The following is a 21,142-nucleotide window of genomic DNA, read 5'->3' on the forward strand; positions in this document are numbered from 1 at the left end:
CTGGAGTGGACCTGTAACTAAAAATCGATGTATATACACACACACACACACGTAAAACTGTTTCCATGAAAACTCCACCACATCACAGGACAACCAAGACAATAAGGCTTATATATTCGCCTCCCTTGGCTCCGTTATATCCACCATGATCTTCGATATAGAAGCATATACATATAATAATGCTGGTAAACTAACACTCTCAAATCTACAATGACCACGCGGTTGCCTTAAATATGTATACCAACCTACCATAAATAATCATACAATTACTGTAGAAACTTCACCATGGTCCAGTCTGTGTTCCTCCCAAGCACCGTTTCTTTCCTCCTTGCTGCATATTCACCGTCTCCAAGACCTGCAACATCACCAAGCACAAGAAAATCCAAATAAAAGTAGTATCCCAGCTGATATATTTCCAATCATATAAGTATTCCATGATATTCCAATTGTGTCAGTACGTACTAGAACGGGAAATTAAGCAGGACAACTTCTATATGATCGCTGGTTGGCTGGCCTTACTGGCATTCAACAACTAAGCCTATTGGATTCTTTTTATGCACAAGTGTGATGGTTACGGTTTCTCTCAGCACAAAACCTTTCAAGAACCTTTCAATTTTAACTGGTTAAACCCCAGAAACTTGAAACTAAAAAGAGCATATAACATTTCCCAAGAGCAAAGAGAAAGCAAAAACTATTTTTAGTCACTCTCATTTCCCAAGAGCATAGAAGGATTTCCCAGAAACTTGAAACTAAAAAGAGCATAAAACTATTAGTCACTCTCAATAAGATCCCAAGAGCAAAGCAAAAGCAATACCTGATGTTTCTGACTTTCCATGATTTCTGCCTGTACCAACAAAAAGTGCAATCAGTGAACATTTGCAATCGGCAAATGAGTTTGGAAGAAGGGAATTAGGTGTAGGACAACCATCATATACCTGTTTCTTCTGCAATTCTTGATTCTCCTCTTTTAGCTTGGCAACTTCTTCTTCCAATTCCGTGGTGTACGCCTGAAAGAGGCCCACAAAGAAAAATTAGTGGAAGAAAATTCAAAGTACTAAAAATAGAAATTTTCCATGTACTCATCAAAATAAAATAGTTCACTCGGATTTCACATCCATAATATCTAAGGTTGAATTTGTTTGTGTTATACAACGTCATCTTGATTTAGTTTCAAGTTTCATTTGCTAGCAGTGAGCTTAACCTCCCATTGAATCTCTTTTCCAGTGGCATGGGGCATGATTGCAGTTAGCTATAATGGTAATCTCATACAAATATATTATATATATATATCAGCAATGGGGAACAATCATGAAGTTATGGGACCTAAATATACTACTAGTACATGGTCATAGACACATTCTTTCCATTTTCAAGTTATTGACGTTTATTTTGTGGATTATATAACATACTCAATCACAATGAACTATCAATTATTTACTGGTATACGCACAATAGACCAGGGAGGAAAAAGCAGGAAAAAAAAACCCTAAAATCTGATGCCATATATATGCATGAGGGCCGATTAGATATAAATAGTAAGAGCTTGTTTGGTAGGGCGTTGGGCAGAATGGAAATGCTAGCGGTATTGCTTTTCCCAAACGCCCCACCAAACATGGGGATAACGCTCGGCGTTATCGTCCGCAAAACAGGGCCGTAACGCCTTCCTGAAAAAATTTATTGAGCCCCACATAATTTATTGGTAAGATTTTTTAAACCAGAAGTGATAGGGATCCCAATAGTAGATGTGTTACTCTCTGATTCAGTCACAAGATTTTGTGGATCTCTACACTTACATCAATCAAAAGACAATATCAATTACTGGAATAATTATGATACTTTTTTATTAAGATCCCTAACATTTTTTTTTTTAAATAGTGATGGGACCGAATAATTTTTTGTTGGGTCCCATCTACTTTACAATTAATAATTCTTATATCTTAACATTTTTTATTAATATAAATATTATTTATCTATTAAATTACAAACTTATTTAAATATTAAACTAAAGTAATTATAATTTAACTATTAAATTAAATTAATTAATTTAGTTATTTATAATTTGTATTTTTTAATTTATAATTATAATAATTTATATTTATATTGAAATAAAATAATTAAAAATTTTTTAAAAGAAACCAAATATATTTTACACTATTTAACCGCTAACAACCGTTAACAGCTTTATCAAATACCTCACAGCTTTAAGCTCAACTTTTTTTCACAGCGTTGAAAATCAAAACAACCACCGCACCAAAAAGATTTGGTAGCCTAAGTCACAAAAATATGCACCTGCTTACGAGCCCGTGACCTTGCAGCTGACTCTCTGTTCTTTATCATTCTCCTCTGCCTCCTTTCAATTACCTTCTCCACAGCCGCATTCCTTCTCCTCCCCCTTAAACTTCCATTAAACACATAAGGAAGCGGTGAGACTGAAGATGAATCACCATTACTCTTCCCAACCACATCCGAAGACAGCTGGTTTACAGGAGAAGAAAGAACCCCAGCCCCTATGCCCATCATCCCCATACCTCCACCCTGGAGTCCAGTACCATTCATCCCCTGATTCCCTAGCCCCGCAACCCCTCCCCTTATTCCAGGACTAGCCAAACCACCCTGTATAGGCATCTGTGTCATGTAACCTCCAACTGCTGGCTGCTTGGGAAGTATTTGAGGTTGCTGTGGCTGCTGCTTCTGCGACACTTGAGCCAGAGATAACTGATTTTGATTTAATCTAACTCCATTCACATTCAAAGGCAAATTTGGAGACTGCATGGAAACCTGATTGTTACTACCACTACCATTGTTTATACTCTCTGACGCCCCATTTCCGATTAATCCTGTACCCCCCCTATCCCCCTGTTGTGATCCGATTCCAAATCCAGAATTATTATTCACTACGAGCGATAAATCACCAAAAACAACACCATTATCAACCTTACCCACCATGTGAATATCTTCCCTTACAACCCCAGCTCTCACTACAAAGTCCTCCAAGGTCATCTCTCCTAGAGTCTGCTGCCTCTGCGGGTAATTCGCTCCTACAGCTGCATTTCCGTCTTTTCCAACACCACAATCCTTGGCTATATCTCTCAAGACCTCATCAACGGTCTTCTGGCTCATCGTTTGTGGCAGAGGGAGGGAGCCTTCGTGCTGGAGCTGCTGACCTTCTTGTCCTGCACTGGAGGTGGAAGTCATGGTCATCGACTGTGTTTCCTCGGCTGTCCAGATGTTCTTCAGTAGCTTGTCCATGTTCATCGACCCTGGAAAATCCTTGCCAAGGTTGCCCCCCATCGTGTTCTCGAACTCCTCGAATGTCAGTGAATAGATCGACGGTTGCCTAGTCAGCTGGAAGCTTCCCAGATGACGGTTCCCGCCTCCGTCACCGGCTGAATCGCCGGGCGGTTCGTTACCGAGGTTCTTGAACATTTTTTTTGCCTCCCCACTTCAGATGAATCTGACCTATAATAAGAATACCTTCTCCACTTCAGATGAATCTGACCGAACTTCGAAATCTGCAACTTCAAAACAAAGCTATTCAAGCCTTAAGAATATAATTTTTCCCCAAAAATGAAAATTAAGATTAGCTACGTATTTAACATCTTCTCTTGGTTTCTTTTCCAGTAATCAGCAAAACCACGAATCGAAACCCAAATCCAAACGTATTTCAGAAACTCAAAAAGAAAAATGTAACGCAACAACACAGAGAACAAAAACTCCGAGAAACAACCGAAATTCAAGATTCATCCAAAATCCATATGCTCTCAATAGCAACGACCGATGCAAACAGAGAAACCTAACGGATTTTCTCCTTCATTTCGATCAATAATCAAGAAAGAAAGAAGAACAATGCGAACCTTTGTGCTGTGTGTTTGGTGGCTGTTTTGTCTGCGTATGGTTCCTCCTTCTTCGGGTATTGGGGCTCCGAGTGTGCGCCAAGTGTCGATAGTCCGAAGCAATACTTCCTCTTTTAAGACATACAGAGCAGCAGTAATCAGATATTTTTGATGTGCTATATGTTAATGGGTAGTGGGACAGCTAGCTTAAGAGACGTGGACCAATTCAGAAGGGTTATGGCTTAATTTGGTAAAACATATTGAATGTAGCAGAATGCACAGCCGCAGTGACGATAGACCGAAGCAATACTTCCTCTTTTAAGACATTTTGGATTATTGGGCCTCCGAGTGTGCGCCAAGTGTCGATAGACCGAAGCAATACTTCCTCTTTCTAGACATGCACAGCAGCAGTCCGCAGATATTTTTGATGTGTCGGTGCTATCTCTTAATGGGTAGTGGGACAGCTAGCTTAAGAGACGTGGACCAATTGAGAAGAGGTTATGCGCTAATTTCGGATTAATACCATTTTTACACATATGAAAGATAATCAATATTTTAATTTGTAAACCGTTATTTAAAATGTTTTAATTTGATCAATTAATGATAAAATTGTTTCAACTTAATCTCTCAAGCAGATTTTCTCATTTTGGGACCATCAAACTGCATATGTGGCAATCAATATTTGGGCAGTCAACGTGCCACATGTGCAGTTTGACTATCCCAAAGTGAGAAAATATGTCTGAGAGACCAAGTTGAAACAATTTTATCATTGGGTGACCAAATTAAAACATTTTAAACAACGATATGCAAATGATTCAACTTTTGTTGATAATATATATGTTGTGTAATATTCCGTTACAAATTACGTTCAGGGGTATTATATGCATTTTAGTTATAAGTAAACTAAATAACAAACATTGTTTAAAATAAAAATCAATAATTGAAATAAATATAAATAACAAATGAATAAATAAATCCTACAAATTTACATACATTGGCTTTTAATGAATGAATAAATTATTCGAGTATTTCTTTACAAACACAAAATTAAAATATCAATAAATTGGTGGTGTATTATTTGCACCGGAAGATTTCAGTTTCTTGTTTCTTCGGTGGCTCAATTTTTAGCTGCACTGCAACTAGGGTTTGGTAGATCAGACGACGATATGCAACACAGTAAACTGATTTCAATTTCTTAATTTCGCTTTGTCGTCTCTCGTTTTTTTTTTGGGTCTGCAGTTGTAAAGAAGACCCACTCTCGGAAGATTTGTTTCTCTTGTATAGCTATTGTCAGGGGCGGGACCCATGCTATAGTCTATGGGGGTCAATTGACCCCATTAAAATATTTTTTTTCATATATTTAAATACAAAATTGAATTTTGACACCACAAGTTTTCTGATTTTGACCCCACCAGTCATATTTTGTACATCTAGAAGGTTAGTTGGGCCATACAAAATTTAAAAGAGCCAATAAAATAGCCTTAGTTTTGTAAACTATTATTATTGAATTTCAATTTTAAAGGCCCATTAGTTATCCTCTATTCCTTCCATAAATTTTAACTATAAAATGTGTCTGTAGTTTTGTCATTGTATTTCAAAATATCTAAATAAAATATCCTTAGTCTTGTCATTATATTTTAGAGGTCCAACATAATTAAAAAATTAAAAAAGACTCATTGGGTGGTGAATTGATTCCAACACGAGGTTCCAAAATGATATATATCCATAATTTTCTCATCCATAAATTTACATAATCTAGGTGACAAGTCAGATAGACATGTCACATAGATTAAAAAAAACAAACAAACTTTATTAAAGAAGCCACATAGACATGCCATAAGATTATGTAAGTTTATGGATATTTATTTTACGGATGTGTAGTGCTTATGTGGCATGTCTATCTGGCTTGCCATCTAGATTATGTAAGTTTATGGATGAGAAAATTATGGACATATATCATTTTGATTAATAGTTCATAATAGATTTCTTGTAAAAATGTCCAATAATTCACTTTCAAAATGTAAAAAATTGTCGACAACATTTGTAGATCAATTTTCAATTATTACTTACATTTATCTTGTAATATTTTGATTTTTAATGTTATTTTTCACAATTTAGAAGATATAATTAATAAATAATCAAGAAAATCTGGGGGAACTACCCCCAAACCCCCCGCAAATATTTTTTATGATTATTTTTTTCATTTCCTATATAAACCCGATCGCATGTACTCAGGAGGTTGGGTCTGCCCCTAGCTATTGTTTCTCCAGTGACTTTGGGTCGACGGCCTTGCCGAATCGACAGGGAAGAGGAAGAGAGAGAGGGGTGTGACTAGAGAAGGATAGGAAGAGAGGTGAAGAGAGAAGAACATGAATAGAGGAGATGACTTTTTAGGGGTAAAATGGAGATAATAATAAAGTAGTGAGGACATTATAGGAACATGAATCAAAATGCTATCAAAATTGGAGCATTTTCAAAAGAGCATAAAATGCTCCAAAAATGCCTCGGAATTAGTGCCCAAAAATGATTGTTTGGCTTGCACAAAACATTTATGCAAGAAAGTAGTATAAATGTTGACCAAAACGCTTTACCAAACTAGCCCATTTTTGACCTCCAGCATATGACATATCGCAACATGGGTGAGTGATAACCGTCCACGTCTCTTGAAAATTAACGGTTCAGATGGTATCGATCTGTGACTGGCGCGATGCGGCTCTATTCAGACACAAGTGAGTACGCAGACGGGTGCGATCATACCAGCACTAATGCAACGGATCTCATCAAAACTCAGAAGTTAAACGTGCTTGGGCGAGAGTTGTACTAGGATGGGTGACATTCTACGAAGTTCTCATGTTGCACTCCTCCCACTTTACCAACGAGAGGTGGCTCGATTGGCAATTAGCTGAGTTAGACATATGTGTGCACAAGATTCGATTCCAATGAAAAACATATTTTTTAGTGGTATTCAAAAGAAAAAAGTGAAAGTACGCAGACGTGTATTGTGCACTCAGGTGCATACCAATATATTTTTATCCCATTTTTTTTAACACCTTACACATACAAGTTTTTTTTTTTAATATATCTTATATGAGCCTAAACTCGAGCCATCAAATTTGTATGTACAAAAATTTCTCATATGACAACAGGATAAATTGGACAAAAACTCAATGCGTGATCACAAAAGTATTGCTTCTAATGAGAACTAAACTCAAGAATTTCAAAATGCATATGATTTGATCAGAGAGATTTAGCAATTAAACTATCACCCAAATAGCAAAATAACATCTATTGGTGTAGGCGTGAAGCACTATATATAATTTATAAATTCAATCCTAGAGATATTGTATGCTATTGGGCTCAAGGTCCGCACACTTTTACCGTTAAAAGAGGCTCCTTACTTAAAGATGATTGATTGAACGACATTGTTCGCTTATACCTAATCCATCCATGCCTGATTAAAAAAATCTGATATTAAAAAAGAAAAGTACATATGTGAAGGTTTGACTAATTTGAAGATGACATTAATGAGAATCATTGGCTAAAATATAACTCAGATAATATTTAATATGAAAAGCACTAGACATTTTTCTTCCCACGCTAGAAATTGCCCATTCGTTAAGGGTGTTGGTGTGTTGGGAAAATCCATTATGGCCGCACATTGTTTTTGTGGTCAGTGAGTGCTACCAACTTCCCACCTGTAAAGAGATAAGGCTTCAACTAAAGTCAAGTGTCCTAATCCCTTAAGGCTACTACCATCTTTGAATTTCCTCACTTGATTGAATCTTAAGTCATCATATCACATCAAGGTGCAACGGGACAAGCAAGTCTCTCAGTCCCCAATCCTTATCCTCTCGAATTAGATTTTTCCAATCAATTGAAAATGAAGATGTGGGATTTTGTCTATGCAAGAGACAAACACTCTTTTCGCTTTCTCATTTGGTAGAACAAGTGACAAAGTCCGCATGCTAGCTGTATAGACTTAGGTCTGAATCGCCAGAGACTTCAAGAAACTTTTGTGGGTGTTTCCATGACTATTGTAGTTTGAACAGTATGAGATTGGAAGCAAGGCAAATGGACACGAATCACTTCACATCTTGAACCCAACTTTACTAGATTTAGATTAGAAGCCACGTTACGCACCGAACAGCTAAATCAAAAAAATCATTTGTTTGCACCGGTCAGAATAGGGCACGGGTCCTACCCCTTCCAATAAAGGCAAAGATGATTCAAGTCAAACCATTCTCACATGACCATGTACCCAATCCCAAGTGTAAGTCTCTAGAACCCATTTAGGCTGGGATAAATTCTTCAAACTGGGGGATCCCAACATCAACTCTCAATATCAACACCATGATGCGACTTATCAGGTACTTGGGGAGGAGGTCGATCCAAATGGACCAAATCTCATGGTTCCTCGTTATAAACAAAAATATAGGGGAGTCCAAGAAAAAAATAGAGGACAAAGAAAAAAGTAGAGGAGCCTCAACCTGTATCTTATCCATAAAAAATGAAACAAGAGGAATCAAAAAGCATATCATATCGATATATGGATGAGACTGACTTATAGATCATATTCATGCGGATAGTTTATTGGTTTATAACACGCACCAAATCACGGAAAATGACTTGTGTTCTAATACATAAAGGAACAAGATGTTCATTAAAAATTGGAAGGGAAATAAACTGACGGATAAAACTAAAAACCAAAACTCATAACAATCTGAACTTCTCTCCCTAACAAAATTGAAAATAACATATGGAGCTGGGGGTAACATTGTTTACAAGTATGTTGTACATAATGGCACATAATTTAACCATTAACAAGCATGCACGTATGGCTGTGACGATGCAAGTGCATGCTAGCAGGCAATGCGAATGATTTAGGCATGATTCAAGCTTACGTTAACACTACTACGAACTTACATTGAGCATGAATCAATAGAATTCTAGAGAAACTAAAAAAAAAGAAAAGAGAGAGATTACCCAACAGTGAGAGAGAAAAGTCACTGGCAACTCTCAGTCCTGTCTGGTTATCCAGAAAGGGCAGCTATACAAAGAACAAAGAACAAAGAATAATTAAATTAATTATGACATATAAACAAATACCATAAAAACATCAGCGCAAATGAGAACAGAAAGAATTTTCACCCGTCATTTTGCAGCATTTCACTGCTTTAGACCTGCAGTTGTTGAACCTTGCTCCGGCTTTCCACAGAAATTTTCAATTGATTTCAAACTTTGCAATAGTTCTCAGCAATTACAAAGTACAAACCCATATTTTGGAAAATAAAAAAGTACTTCTCAGCATATAAAGGCACAAGGTAAGTACAAGTCAAAAGTATCACCTTCATCTATCATTCCTACGCGATCGAAAATGTCTTAGAATGAAGCTGTCTGCATACAGTGGATAGTTTTTCCTAATTAAGCCCTTTATACATTTCCAATATGAGAAGTCAACCAATTCTCCATCTTTTCGAACTATGAACAGACATTTTGAGCTTTCGAAATTTGGATGATACCCAACCTGTCAACCAGAAACAAAAATCAAATGTATTAGAAGTCTACCAAACAAATGTAGGAATCAGAAATTTACTAGCCCAAATTAAAAGGTTAATAAAGTTTTAAGTACGTTTGGTTGCCGGAAGCAATCAACTCGAAAAAATGAAGAGGATAGTCAATTCAGACATAGTTGAGCTGGCAACGCCCAATTAACTTCTTCGTTTTTCATCAATAGTTATAAACCAAAAGAGTCAGCAAAGTCAATTGATGAAATTTCAACAGATATGAATAGCCACAATCCCCCTCTTCTGCAAGGGAGAAGAGGGGGCGGGAGGACAGGTAGAAAGTGAGAGACATACTGTAATATAATCAATTCCACAACCGATCTTCTTTTCATACTCAGGATGATTGCAAAGCAGCCTATTGATAATGGTACTCTCATGCTCAGGACTCAACCTATCTCCACTTCGATATCTGCAATAGCATCAAGCACAGAATTATTCTTAAGAATAAAAAAATGATGTAAACATGTCAGCATCCTCAGCTATGACAAGTCCAATATTTAACATTTTTTTTACATATAATAAGCATTTTTCCTTAATGGTGGACCCACACACAAATAGGACCTTGGCAATTGACTTGGATGCTCAGAGGTTTATTTGCTCTAATGACAGGGCTTGTCAAGGCCACATCAATAATTGATGCCACAAAAATAAACCAGATTAAAGGTGCGCATTACACACATGCTATGATCCCTACTCACCAAATGCAAAGCAAGTAATTCCTTAATATTTTAAAAGATTGAGATAAAGAAAAATAGAAAATTATTCAGCATCCAACAATTAAAATAGAGACTTTCGAAAGATGGACATAAAACGTGCATTCTTTCATTATTAGTAGTATACATGCAGCCATATCACATATGTAAACTTCAAATGGAAGAACTAATGCAGCCTGCAAGTTTTTGAGCCAAAATGACTAATGAAAGTAGATTAAAGGTTAGTAGGTTACAGTATGTACCATCATCAAAAGCCTCCAATAGGAGAAACTCCTTTATTATAAAACTAATCCGTTGTCACAACGTCGACCCACTAGTAGCATCCTAAAGTAATAAAGACCCAATAAACCATTTGGGGGTTGTTTACTGCTGTTTGTTCTGGTGGAGGATGAAAGACCAGAATTCTTGAAGCTTTTGAATTTTGATCAGCAACAGAAAGAAGCCAGAACAACAGGACAGAGTATTCCCAGCTTGATAAAATATGCTACGATAGTTAATCAGAAATAAAATTATTGCTAATTATGATGCCATAGGTTTCTTCACAGGAAATGGAACCAGAACCAGTCAGAGCATTCAAAAGAAAACATGCCCAACAGTATAATCGTCAATAAAACATTTGGGGGTTGTTTACTGGTGTTTGTTCTAGTGGAGGATGAAAGACCAGAATTCTTGAAGCTTTTGAATTTTGATCAGCAACAGAAAGAAGCCAGAACAACAGGACAGAGTATTCCCAGCTTGATAAAATATGCTAGGATAGTTAATCAAAGAAATAAAATTATTGCTAATTATGATGGCATAGGTTTCTTCACAGGAACTGGAACCAGAACCAGTCAGAGCATTCAAAAGAAAACATGCCCAACAGTATAATCGTCAATAATCAGTTGGAATTTATATGTCCCCTCCAGCTTCAAAATTAGACCCACATTAACACAGGCAGTACACCATCCCTTCCTTACCTCTTATGCTAAGCTTGGGAGGAGGTTTCGCGATGGTTGGGCTAAGCTTAACTCCCCATGTTTAGTCACTCGAGAGTTTTAAATTACCAACATTTCATTTCCTTTCGTTCTCCACTATAAAAATTGTCACTGGCTTCCCTTTCGCGCTTTTCGTCAAACACCCAACAGTCGAACTTATATACCCAAAATAATACAAACATATAAATACATTACGCACTTGCCAGAGTGTAGAATCATCCTCACAAAACCAACAAGAGGAACAGTATCCGCCAAAATCTGGTCTTCCCAATCAACCAATTCGTCATCTTCTTGTATTTCCTCATCCTTGCTTCCCAAATCGTCCTCTTCTTCTTCTTCCGGAATCTCACTCTCCTTCACCGGTGGCCGGGACACGGGTTTCCTCAGCACATCCGACCCTTCCGATCCTGTCCTCAAAGCACATGGACGTGAATGAAGCGACGTTCTCCAATGAAATTGAAAAGATAAAATCAAAGGAGACGCGCTCGGTGAGACAGGATTTGTATGACTGTAAAGGCATGTGGGTGCTGAATTAGATATGGAAAACATATTTATGCTATTCGCCTATTCCCCGTATTTGATTCTCTGGTTTCACTTCTCACATATGTTTTCTGCTTCTGTATTTTCAGAGGGTTTTCCCCTTTTCGGCTGTGGATCAATGATGCCTAATTGCCTACTAATAAAGAGGCCCATTGGGCCCTATATGAGTAACAGCCCATGACCGGATCCAAATTCAACTAATGGACCACGCTTAAGGCCCAAACGCTCCAACAGTGCTCAGAATTGTAGGTATCGCCACGTACTCAAGTAAAAAAGAAGATATTTTGTGTCCAATAAATATCTGCTTCTTACGTTGACGTGGCTAGATGACGGTCCTATGACACGTGGAAAAGCGGTGACAACTGTAACGTTCTTTTTGACCCCAAACTCCATCTCCGGTTCGCGTTTTTGGTTTCCTTTACCCTCTCTCTCTCAAATCATCTCTGGAATTGTCGTCGAATTCCAGGAATCAGATGGAGGAGAACTTTAGGAGAAGTGAGATCCTGGAGAATTTAGAGACATCTGAGTCAAGTGCGATCGATTCAAGCGAGCTTTCTCAGCAGGAAGAGACAGCGAGCAGGGTATAATTCTTAACGTTTTCCTCTTTCTTTACTTTTTTTTCCCCGAATAGTTAATCTGCTTATTAGATTTTGTCGCAGTTCGGTTGTTCTTGATCCAATCTTTTGGTTTGTGAGAAATATTTGTAGTTTTAGTTGGTGAAGAAAAAAAAGGTACAGTAGTTGCGAAGAATATCGTAATCACACTCTTTCAATTTATTTAATTTTATTTAGGGTTTCCACCGGTTCTTTGTTGGATGCTGTGATTTATAATTGTTATTCAAAGAGTTGATTGGGTATCATCCTTGTTAGTTGCTTATTTATATTCGTTTCAAAATGCTATGATTTAGGATTTTGGAAACATAATTGTAATAAGGTTTCTTGTTAAAATTTATAATTTTCTATCTTCACCTAATGGAGATGCTCAAATAGTTTTCCTGTGTGATTGTGCATGGCTAATAATTTGCTAGTTATGTTTAGACACAATGCATCTATTGTTGTTTAGGTTGGTCACATGTTTATCTTTAGATTGAGTTTGACATTGCTATATTCACGCTTCTCTTTTTTGTGCTAATTCTTACACTGGTATTGTGACCCAAAGGAAAAAAAGGCCGGAGAACTGTGAAAATAGGCAGTGCCAAGATTAAATCTTCAATAACAATAACAGGGCTTGAGAAATATTAAGCCATGATGGGAAGACCATAAATAATAGACGACTGAAGAAGATTTCTACATGTGTGCATCAAATGGAAGCTAGATATAGTATTCCGAAAAGTAAACATTATACATGTATCAAGGCAATATCATGGCCTTGATCGATACTGCTACATTCCATCATTGCATAGGGACCTATGATACTGTTCAAAATAAGACAATATCTTAAAGGAAATTATTGGCATGTTTTCTTCATATGGTTGTCTTGAACTTAAAGTCAAATGTCCGGATTTGATGATTGCAGTTGTGTTATAATTTTCTTTTTCCGTATGTCTATTGTGTTTCATCTTCTTATTCATTTGGTAATAAGGTATTGAGACTAAAAGCTAGAAGTCTTCCTGCTTGAATTTGTGAGCATTCTTGCATAATCACAATTTTATGATTGAGTTGGAATAGTAATTTTGTGACCTTGATCCTGTGACAACTATAGGGTCTAAGCTAGCTACCGGTTGTCACTTCAGGATATGCTGAAAAATGAAGGAGCAATAAGTCCATATTCCAATTTAGTATAACAGTGTCTCGTTAATGGGACCACTGTCCACCTTTTTTTATTTCAGAACCATTTCTTAATCTGGACTAATCGTTATATACTTTTACATTGATATACTTATTTAATTATCTATTGATTCTTGAATTTATCCTCCTGTTATCTTAATTTGATGAGATTCTTTACTTTTCTACTGGCTGATCAAAATTTGTTTTATGCGTCAGGATTCCCCTATGGTAGAATCTCTCTCTACAGAATGGACAGATGAGAAGCATAGTCTGTATCTTAAATTTATGGAAGCATCATTTGTGGACCAGTTGTATACTTCTCCAGATGTTCTTGGCAGACACTCTGGAAAGGAGAAGTCAGATCTGAAATTGCCTCGCCAACGATATTCTGACAACCCTGCCTCCAATGGCCAGGTCAAAAAGCGAACCTCTGCGGTTTACTGTGCTTCATTAAACTATCCATATATTTGTTTCTATTTATTTATAGATGTGCTAAATCTTTGTTCATTATGCTCCTATCTATCTGTTTTCCAGTATAAGGTTTTCCGTGGTGGCTGCTGGCAGAAGATGAACTTTGAAAGACCTGAACCTGCACAATCTGTGTCAGATGAGTCTCATGGTTTTCTCGCAAGTCCATGGATCCAGCACTTTAGACAAACATGCAAGCCTGAAGTTCTAGCAACTCCCAATATCCTAGAAAGTAGTGTGTCAGAAAGACTAGCAGTCAACTTGAGTGGCGAGAAAGCAGTGCTCTGTGCATCAGATACTAATTCAAAGCAGCCTCATGTGTGCCTCGACTCTCATCCATGTCATATTGATTTGGTTGGCAGCATCACAGGTATTCTCGATATATTTTGGCATGTTTCCTCGAAGATTTTCTTTACCCTTTTTGTGTTGGAAATGATTATTTGTTTTTTCATATGCTGTTCAAACATGCTAAAACTTCCATCCAGTATATATGTTGGGCGATTCCTATAGAAGAAAGATGGATGTTTACTTGATGCATTTTCTAACTGGATAGAGTTTCCGTAACTGAGTTGGTTGTTGAATGCCATGGTTGTTTCCCCTATTTAAATTGTTGGGTACCATCATTATCATTCTTATATTTCCTCCCACTTGTATTTAGTCATACATGGATATTAGGAAGATGGATGCAAAGGTGCAGTTGGGTAAAAGTTTTTGTAGATTACGATAATATGATCTCTCAATGTCAGGGATATGCGGGTAACTCAATATTGATGTAATCCGTCTCTACTGTTATCTATCAACCAATAGTGGTTTTTTTTTTTTATTGTTCTTTTCTAGTTTATAAACAGCAATATGGTTTGTGGTTTGGAAAAAGCAGATTTTTTTTTGACGATGTAATTGAATATTGTTGAATTACTTGGTGCATAAAATTACATGGTGCCTTTGCTATTGAAAATTTGGTATTTTATGTTGATGCAATTAGTGAATAATTTATCTATGCCATGCACACTTGGTTGGTTTGCGGTCGCAACTACTTTGAGTGCACTAGTTTAAAGTGGAAAAGGAATGAAGATATTGAGTCTTAGCTGCAAAAATAAGTTTATCATTTTAATCTTTCAGAAGTGTCGGATCAGAACTTTGTTGATAATGATACCAGAGGTGAAAAGCAAAGGAGTAAGTGCAGTACAAAACGGATGAGAACTGTTAGTACCACTACTTTGAGCAGTGATCAGGTAATGCTTGTGATTGATTTATCAGCATATGTTACGTGCAATTTAATGATATCAATGATCGTATAATTCTTAACCTCTGCCTCTCTCAAATTATGTTATAGGTGGTTCCACATAGCCGACCTTCTGGAACAGAAAATAGGACCAAGAAGTATGTTTCTCAGGCTAAGCAAAGAGCTACTTCCACTGCTGAGCAATGATTCGCAATCAGAGAACAATGACGTTGTGATACCTAAGTCCAGGCATGTTATTTGTGTAGGACACTGAATATCATTAATTTGGATGACTTTTGCCCCTAGTTGAATCGTAATCCTGTCTCAATGGGTTATTGGTTTGAGAGACAAATGTGGGCAATTCTTGCCGGCACAGTCTGTTTTCTTGTTGCAACTGAAAGAACCTGTAACGTCATTATCTTAGCTAGAAGTTGAATCCTTGCTGCCATGGGTTAATGCTGTATCATCTGTATGTATGTATATTGGTATTGCCTCGTCTTTGGTTGTATGTATTACTAATAGCATGCTAACGAAATGATATATAGACGTGACTTCCGATGTGTTGCTTGTATACTGCAATTGCATTTCATAATTTTTCTTTCAAGCGAAGAATATTAGTGCTATTGATTTAACTTGAACCCATCAAAAGCGTCATTTTTAAGGGCAATTTCAGAGGCTCCAAAGAAATTAGCTGAGGCTCCAAACGAAGAAATTCATCGAACAATATCTCATTCCCTTGGCAAAGAACCAGTCTTGAACTTCTGATTACTTTTAAGAAGAGAAGTCAATGAGCACAAAACAATAAAAAAGAAGAGAGAAGTCTTTCTTCTAGTTGGGGAATTCAAATTCAATTTTCAACGTCAATATTAGTTATTAGTTACCTTGGAGAGGGTGTCGATTCCAAGTATCTAGAATTTACATTGGTCAAACGTCAGAAAAGTCTTAATATCTCATATAGGGATGTCCATAAGTTTTTTTTGGCCATGTCAAGACTGAGAAATTTGAAATTTGATTTTATGGTAGCTTTAGTTACATCTCGATTTTTCTAAACACATCTCAATTTAAGTTGACCACCCCTTATAAAATCAGTGGACAGGGTGTCTTTGAAAAAAACTAAAATGTGACTAAAACTACCATTGATTTTACTATGAGACCTACTGGGTTGAACCTCATAGCAATACATAAAAAGTTAAAAACTGATACCCGTAACTTATATAAGTTATAGGTGTCCATATAAGAAATTAGTCGAACAAGATCTCATACCTTTGGTAAAGAACAACTCTACTAATAACCTTTTGATTATTTTTAAGAAAAGTCTATCAGCACAAAACAATACAAAGAAAAGTCTTTCCTTAATTCCTTCTAGTCGGGGAATTCAAATTCAACTTAGACATTTGATTTTGCTATGGGACTCATTGGTTGGGTCTTACAGCAACACGTAAAAACTAACGATCGCAACTTATATACGTTATAAGTTATGGACGTCCGTATGTGAGTATGTTCCGTCGAAAATCTATCATAAATTACGAGCGTCGTAAGTACAAGAGTATGCTCCGTCAAAAGTCTATCTTATACTTTTTCGCTTATTAATTACTCGGGAGAGGGGGTTGATCCAAGTATTGAGAGTTTACATGGATCAAAATTCTATCTTACTTGTCATGAAAAAATGGGAACACAAAGACCATTCTTATTATTGAACCTTGTCAAAATTGACTTCCATTGTAGACTTTCGTATGGTACTTCGTATACAATCACGTGCATAAGTTGCTTGGAAGATCAATGGAAGTCCTTGTTTTTTTCTTTTATCTTTCCCCTTGCTTTGGTGGGAGAGACATAAACAGCGAACAAGGAAACCTAGAAATAAAAATAGGAAACCAAAAAAAAAAAAAAAACAGTGAAAAAAGAGAGATCGTCTCCCAGCCCTAAAATTTCACTCATTGTTTTATATAAGCTTCGGTGACCAAATTCTTTTCACAGATTCGTCTTAGATTCTTTTAGGTACGTTATTGATTTCTCTTAATTGTAATTTCTATAGTTTACGATGCTTTCTTATCGATGTTGTGTGAATTTTGATGACAAATCCGGCAGTTTTCGTTGCCGTAGATTGTGATATCGGTCTTGGAAGGGGAAGTGATTAAGATGCCGCCACTAATGTCTGGCTCCAGAGCATTCGGTTCTGTACTTTCGCGTAAAAAATGTGTCAGGCACTTGATTAGGTCTTGCAGGAGGGATATGCAGTTGCAGAAATTCGATGTGGCTCGATGTATTAGTGGCATTACAGGTATTCAGACCCCATCGATCCACAATCCTGTGAAGGATGTAAACTGTTCAATTGAGAATTTTTGTAATAGGACAAGTTTTGTGCAAAAACGCCAGTTTCTCGGTTGCGGAGATGGTGAAGAGGGCAGTGTTCTCTCCAAAGTCTATGAGGAGAGACGCGTTTTAGGGTAATTTTGTTCAGTTCCTCCTTTTTTTTCGTCCCTCTCGTTTCTTGCTCTTGTCGATTGTTCTGTTCTGTTCTGTTCTCTTTACTTTATGAATATGGGTCTCACGATTGGTCTTCTTTTTGTGATGGAGCCTATGTATGGTATTTGCTAACTTAGATGTGGAAAATTTTCTTTTCATTAAGTTGCTTCACCGCAACCCAGCAGTCACAGGGCCAAATTCTGGAGTAAGTCTGCATACTTATGCACTGTACTTTGCATCCCCCTGCAGGAGCCTTGTGCAAGGGAGTGGTTGCCATTTTAAAGAACATGTTTTGGATGCATTGGGGGGCAAATGAAATGTTCACCCTGTATTGCCTTTCTAGTCATTTCTTGAATTTGGTTATTTTTATCTAGTGGCAAATATCTCTTTACATATCATGAGCCTCTATCCTCCTTGATCCTGCAATTGCTGTGTTCATCTGATTTTCCGTTTGGTTTTTCTTTAGAAAATTGTTTTAGCTTGTCACTTGGTTCTTCCTTTTTGTAGTTGATTTAGGATTTTTAATGGTCAAAAATGGTTTTTTCATTGGTGAATTTCACCTCCTGGCAGCAGGGAAAGTGGTGTAGATGTGTTCTCTTGTGCTGGCATTATATCATTCTCCATATCTTTCACGGGGTCACATTGAGAGTAAGTGTACTCTAACATGCTTTTTGGTAATCAGGTATTCTCCTGAGCAGTTATTTGATGTGGTTGCCGCAGTGGATTTGTATCATGGGTTTGTCCCCTGGTGTCAACGCTCTGAGGTACTCAAACACTATCCAGATGGATCTTTTGATGCCGAGCTGGAGATTGGCTTTAAATTTCTGGTTGAAAGTTATGTTTCCCATGTAGAGTTGGACAGACCAAAGTTTATAAAGGTATTCAATTCCTTTGATATTTTAGTGGCTGATTTCGTAGTTTGTTTTCTTCAATGTGAACCATAACACCATTTAGCTTTCTAGTATTGAGCTATGTTCGTCAAGTTACCCATGTTGTTCTCATATTATGTCCTTCAGTTAGGGACTGAATTGCCAATTATACAAATTGGCTTGGTGAACTAAAGAGAAGGAAAATGTTGCCATGTAAATGACATAAGTTTTTGTATACTTTTCGTGCTTTACTGTTTTAGGAACTTAAGAGTTAAGAATAAAGTTAGAATGTCTATTTGTGTGTTATACTTCTTTGATCCTCGACCATGCCATATTTAGCCCTGTATTAGGGTTACAAATAAAGCAAGCCAAGAATCTAGACCCATAACCTTCTGAATTCATATAAAATAGAAGCTAATTGATGTCTTTGGTACGATGATGTGTTTTTCCCTGGATTATGAATCGTGGAGTAATTAACTGTTGGGAGTTGCGACAACCTAAGTTGCAGGTATGATATGAAAAGTTCTCCAAAGCTCTAAAAGAATTTATTTTGTACTTTTGGTTGATGGAGATTTTTTGATGGTGTAGCGAATTGAAGTTCAAAAGAAGAAGACTGAAATAGTGGAAGCAATATAACATTCATTTCAAGTTCCTAGCCTCATACCATAAGTATAGTACAAACTCATAGATCAAAGTTGGGTGGTATGGTCTGGTGCATTTATTGCTTCAATGCGGCCTTCCAGGTCATCATGACCTCTGCTTTCTTCCTTAGAATCCTTTGTATCAGAATTTTTCACTCTTTTTCATATTGGTTATTTTAAGATGGAGTTGCTGCTGGGGTGATATTTTTATTTAAAAGGAAAAAACTTCCAGCACTGCAACTTACTTAAACTTATGGTGGCTTAATGAATTTTAAATATCTGTGAATCCTCCTAATATCTACAGCTAGGATAGGTATGTCACCACTTTTTTTTCCTTAAAGATAATTGTTACCGTCAAATGTCATCTCAAGTTGTGCATATTTTTATGTCATGTTTGTGTGTTTGTTCCCCTTCAAAATTTGTAATATTTTTACTGGGCTGATATGTTTGTCATATTTTAGTTCAAATGCTGTTGATTGATCATTTCTTTTCTTTTCTTTCTTTTTTTTTTTGATCTTTTTTGACATTTTCTTTCAGACAACCGCGTCGCAGAGTTCCCTCTTCGACCACTTGATAAATATATGGGAATTCAATCCTGGTCCAGTTCCAGGAAGTTGTGACATTCATTTCTTGGTGGACTTTAAGTTCCAGTCGCCACTATACCGACAGGTAACTGTCCTTTAGATTTTTTTGTTATCTCTTGCCTGTTTAGATTTGTTAGCATTAATGTCCATATTCATTCATTCATTACCAATCATAAACCGTATTCATTGATATGTTATATTCATGAAGTTAACCAGCTAATGGAACCAAACATTATGCTAGCTTGCATGATGGATGCTGTTGGAGCGTATATAGTTTTTTTTTTTGTACACAACTCCTAGGCATAAGGCTCCACAATAGGCAGGGTCGGGGACAATTAGGATGTATGCAGATCTTACCCCACATAATATGTGGGAAGCTATTTTCAGGAATTGAACATGTGCCCTCTAGGTTGCACCTTGCAACTCTACCCACTAGGGCCACATGTTCGCATGCTGGAGCATATATAGTTCTTGTGAAAATGTGATGGGACAGCATAGTGTTGGTGTTTTTTTTTAATCTGAAAGCATGTAGTTGGTGTTCCCATTCAAGGTGCGATTTGTCTATGGTGTTGCTATTGGGGTGCCTACATGGCATGCAAAAACCGGAAACAACCCTGCCTATCGCCATTTTTTATAGTTAAAAAGGTTTCATATCATCTAAGTTGAAAAATCAACATTTAAATAATATATAAGAATATATTGCCATAGTGTGCGCAGTACTTCAAACATAAGGAAAATGAGGAACATGTAGATATACAATTTGGAATGACTTGTTTGGGAAAATATTTGATTGGTTTGTTTGGGTAACAGTGGATATTGTTTACTGTCATTTGTAGTTCTTATTTTGATTCTGGTATAACGGAGGTAGGTGAGTTGACACTTTATTTTTTTTGTTGTGTGAATATGTATGATTGGAATTGATTGTTAAAATACGATAAGTAGCTTGAATCTCATTTGATAATCAATGTATGGCAGGTGGCATCCATGTTCTTCAAGGAGGTTGTCTCTCGACTGGTTAGTTCATTCAGTGATCGCTGCCGTTTAATTTACGGACCAGGGGTCCGGGTCCTTGAAAGGCCTTACGGACAAGGAGCATGAAAGTGTCTGTTGTTGATTTAAGGAGACATTGGGGGGGACAAATGAATTCCTGCAGGAATGCATTTTTCAGAAGCAGCCATAGGTCAATTAGTGCAACAATTCTTGCTGGTTCGTCATAATTTGTATGATGCCTAACCCGTTTAATTGTTTGGATAATAGTAATATAAGGCTCTAAATTTGCATTTGCCATATTGGCCTATAGTTTTTCTTCCCTCTTAACTTGTAAGGATCAATGCAATTCTAATTTCTCTTTAGAGTTATTGGGGATTCTCAAATGACTTTAGCCCAAATGTTCCAGTTCACGCTATTGACCGGAGTGGCTGGCATATTTATGGGTAGGTGTTAATATTATGGTCTGCTCTTCTGAGAGGTAAACTGGAGGAAATCATGGTTTGGAGGAAATT

The 21,142-nt window shown here is 36.9% G+C and overlaps 4 protein-coding genes and 1 pseudogene across 6 annotated transcripts; 3 read left to right on the forward strand and 2 right to left on the reverse strand.

Annotated features, from left to right (window-relative positions):
- Nucleotides 1–39: 39 nt before the first annotated feature.
- Nucleotides 40–4,213, reverse strand: LOC119999958 (ABSCISIC ACID-INSENSITIVE 5-like protein 5). The gene is made up of 5 exons (XM_038847799.1): nt 3,855–4,213; nt 2,290–3,512; nt 936–1,007; nt 815–844; nt 40–355 (listed from the first exon to the last, which is right to left on the reverse strand). The coding sequence occupies exons 2-5, from the start codon at nt 3,424–3,426 to the stop codon at nt 281–283; spliced, it is 1,314 nt and encodes a 437-aa protein (XP_038703727.1). The 5' UTR covers nt 3,427–3,512; nt 3,855–4,213; the 3' UTR covers nt 40–280.
- A 2,363-nt stretch (nt 4,214–6,576) lies between these two features.
- On the forward strand, nt 6,577–6,695 carry LOC120001144 (annotated as a pseudogene).
- A 1,689-nt stretch (nt 6,696–8,384) lies between these two features.
- Nucleotides 8,385–11,726, reverse strand: LOC120000358 (protein DCL homolog, chloroplastic-like). 2 transcript variants are annotated; one of them, XM_038848408.1, is made up of 5 exons: nt 11,284–11,726; nt 9,692–9,806; nt 9,179–9,357; nt 8,982–9,038; nt 8,385–8,880 (listed from the first exon to the last, which is right to left on the reverse strand). In XM_038848408.1, the coding sequence occupies exons 1-3, from the start codon at nt 11,631–11,633 to the stop codon at nt 9,181–9,183; spliced, it is 642 nt and encodes a 213-aa protein (XP_038704336.1). In that variant the 5' UTR covers nt 11,634–11,726; the 3' UTR covers nt 8,385–8,880; nt 8,982–9,038; nt 9,179–9,180. The 2 variants fall into 2 exon arrangements, with proteins under 2 accessions (XP_038704336.1, XP_038704335.1); XM_038848407.1 differs by having other exon boundaries at nt 8,395–8,880; nt 8,982–9,357; nt 11,284–11,724.
- A 291-nt stretch (nt 11,727–12,017) lies between these two features.
- On the forward strand, nt 12,018–15,651 carry LOC120000357 (cold-regulated protein 27-like). The gene is made up of 5 exons (XM_038848406.1): nt 12,018–12,205; nt 13,607–13,804; nt 13,925–14,228; nt 14,978–15,090; nt 15,192–15,651. Exons 1-5 carry the CDS (start codon nt 12,098–12,100, stop codon nt 15,285–15,287), a joined length of 819 nt encoding a protein of 272 aa, XP_038704334.1. The 5' UTR covers nt 12,018–12,097; the 3' UTR covers nt 15,288–15,651.
- Nucleotides 15,652–16,891: 1,240 nt separating this feature from the next.
- LOC119999477 (coenzyme Q-binding protein COQ10 homolog, mitochondrial) lies at nt 16,892–20,998 on the forward strand. Of its 2 annotated transcripts, none has more exons than XM_038847058.1 (5): nt 16,892–17,078; nt 17,169–17,527; nt 18,229–18,424; nt 19,594–19,725; nt 20,616–20,998. In XM_038847058.1, the coding sequence occupies exons 2-5, from the start codon at nt 17,220–17,222 to the stop codon at nt 20,736–20,738; spliced, it is 759 nt and encodes a 252-aa protein (XP_038702986.1). In that variant the 5' UTR covers nt 16,892–17,078; nt 17,169–17,219; the 3' UTR covers nt 20,739–20,998. The 2 variants fall into 2 exon arrangements, with proteins under 2 accessions (XP_038702986.1, XP_038702988.1); XM_038847060.1 differs by having other exon boundaries at nt 17,184–17,527.
- Nucleotides 20,999–21,142: the final 144 nt, after the last annotated feature.

The sequence above is a fragment of the Tripterygium wilfordii genome, chromosome 6 (assembly GCF_013401445.1).
Source record: "Tripterygium wilfordii isolate XIE 37 chromosome 6, ASM1340144v1, whole genome shotgun sequence".
In the NCBI taxonomy this organism is placed as follows: domain Eukaryota; kingdom Viridiplantae; phylum Streptophyta; class Magnoliopsida; order Celastrales; family Celastraceae; genus Tripterygium; species Tripterygium wilfordii.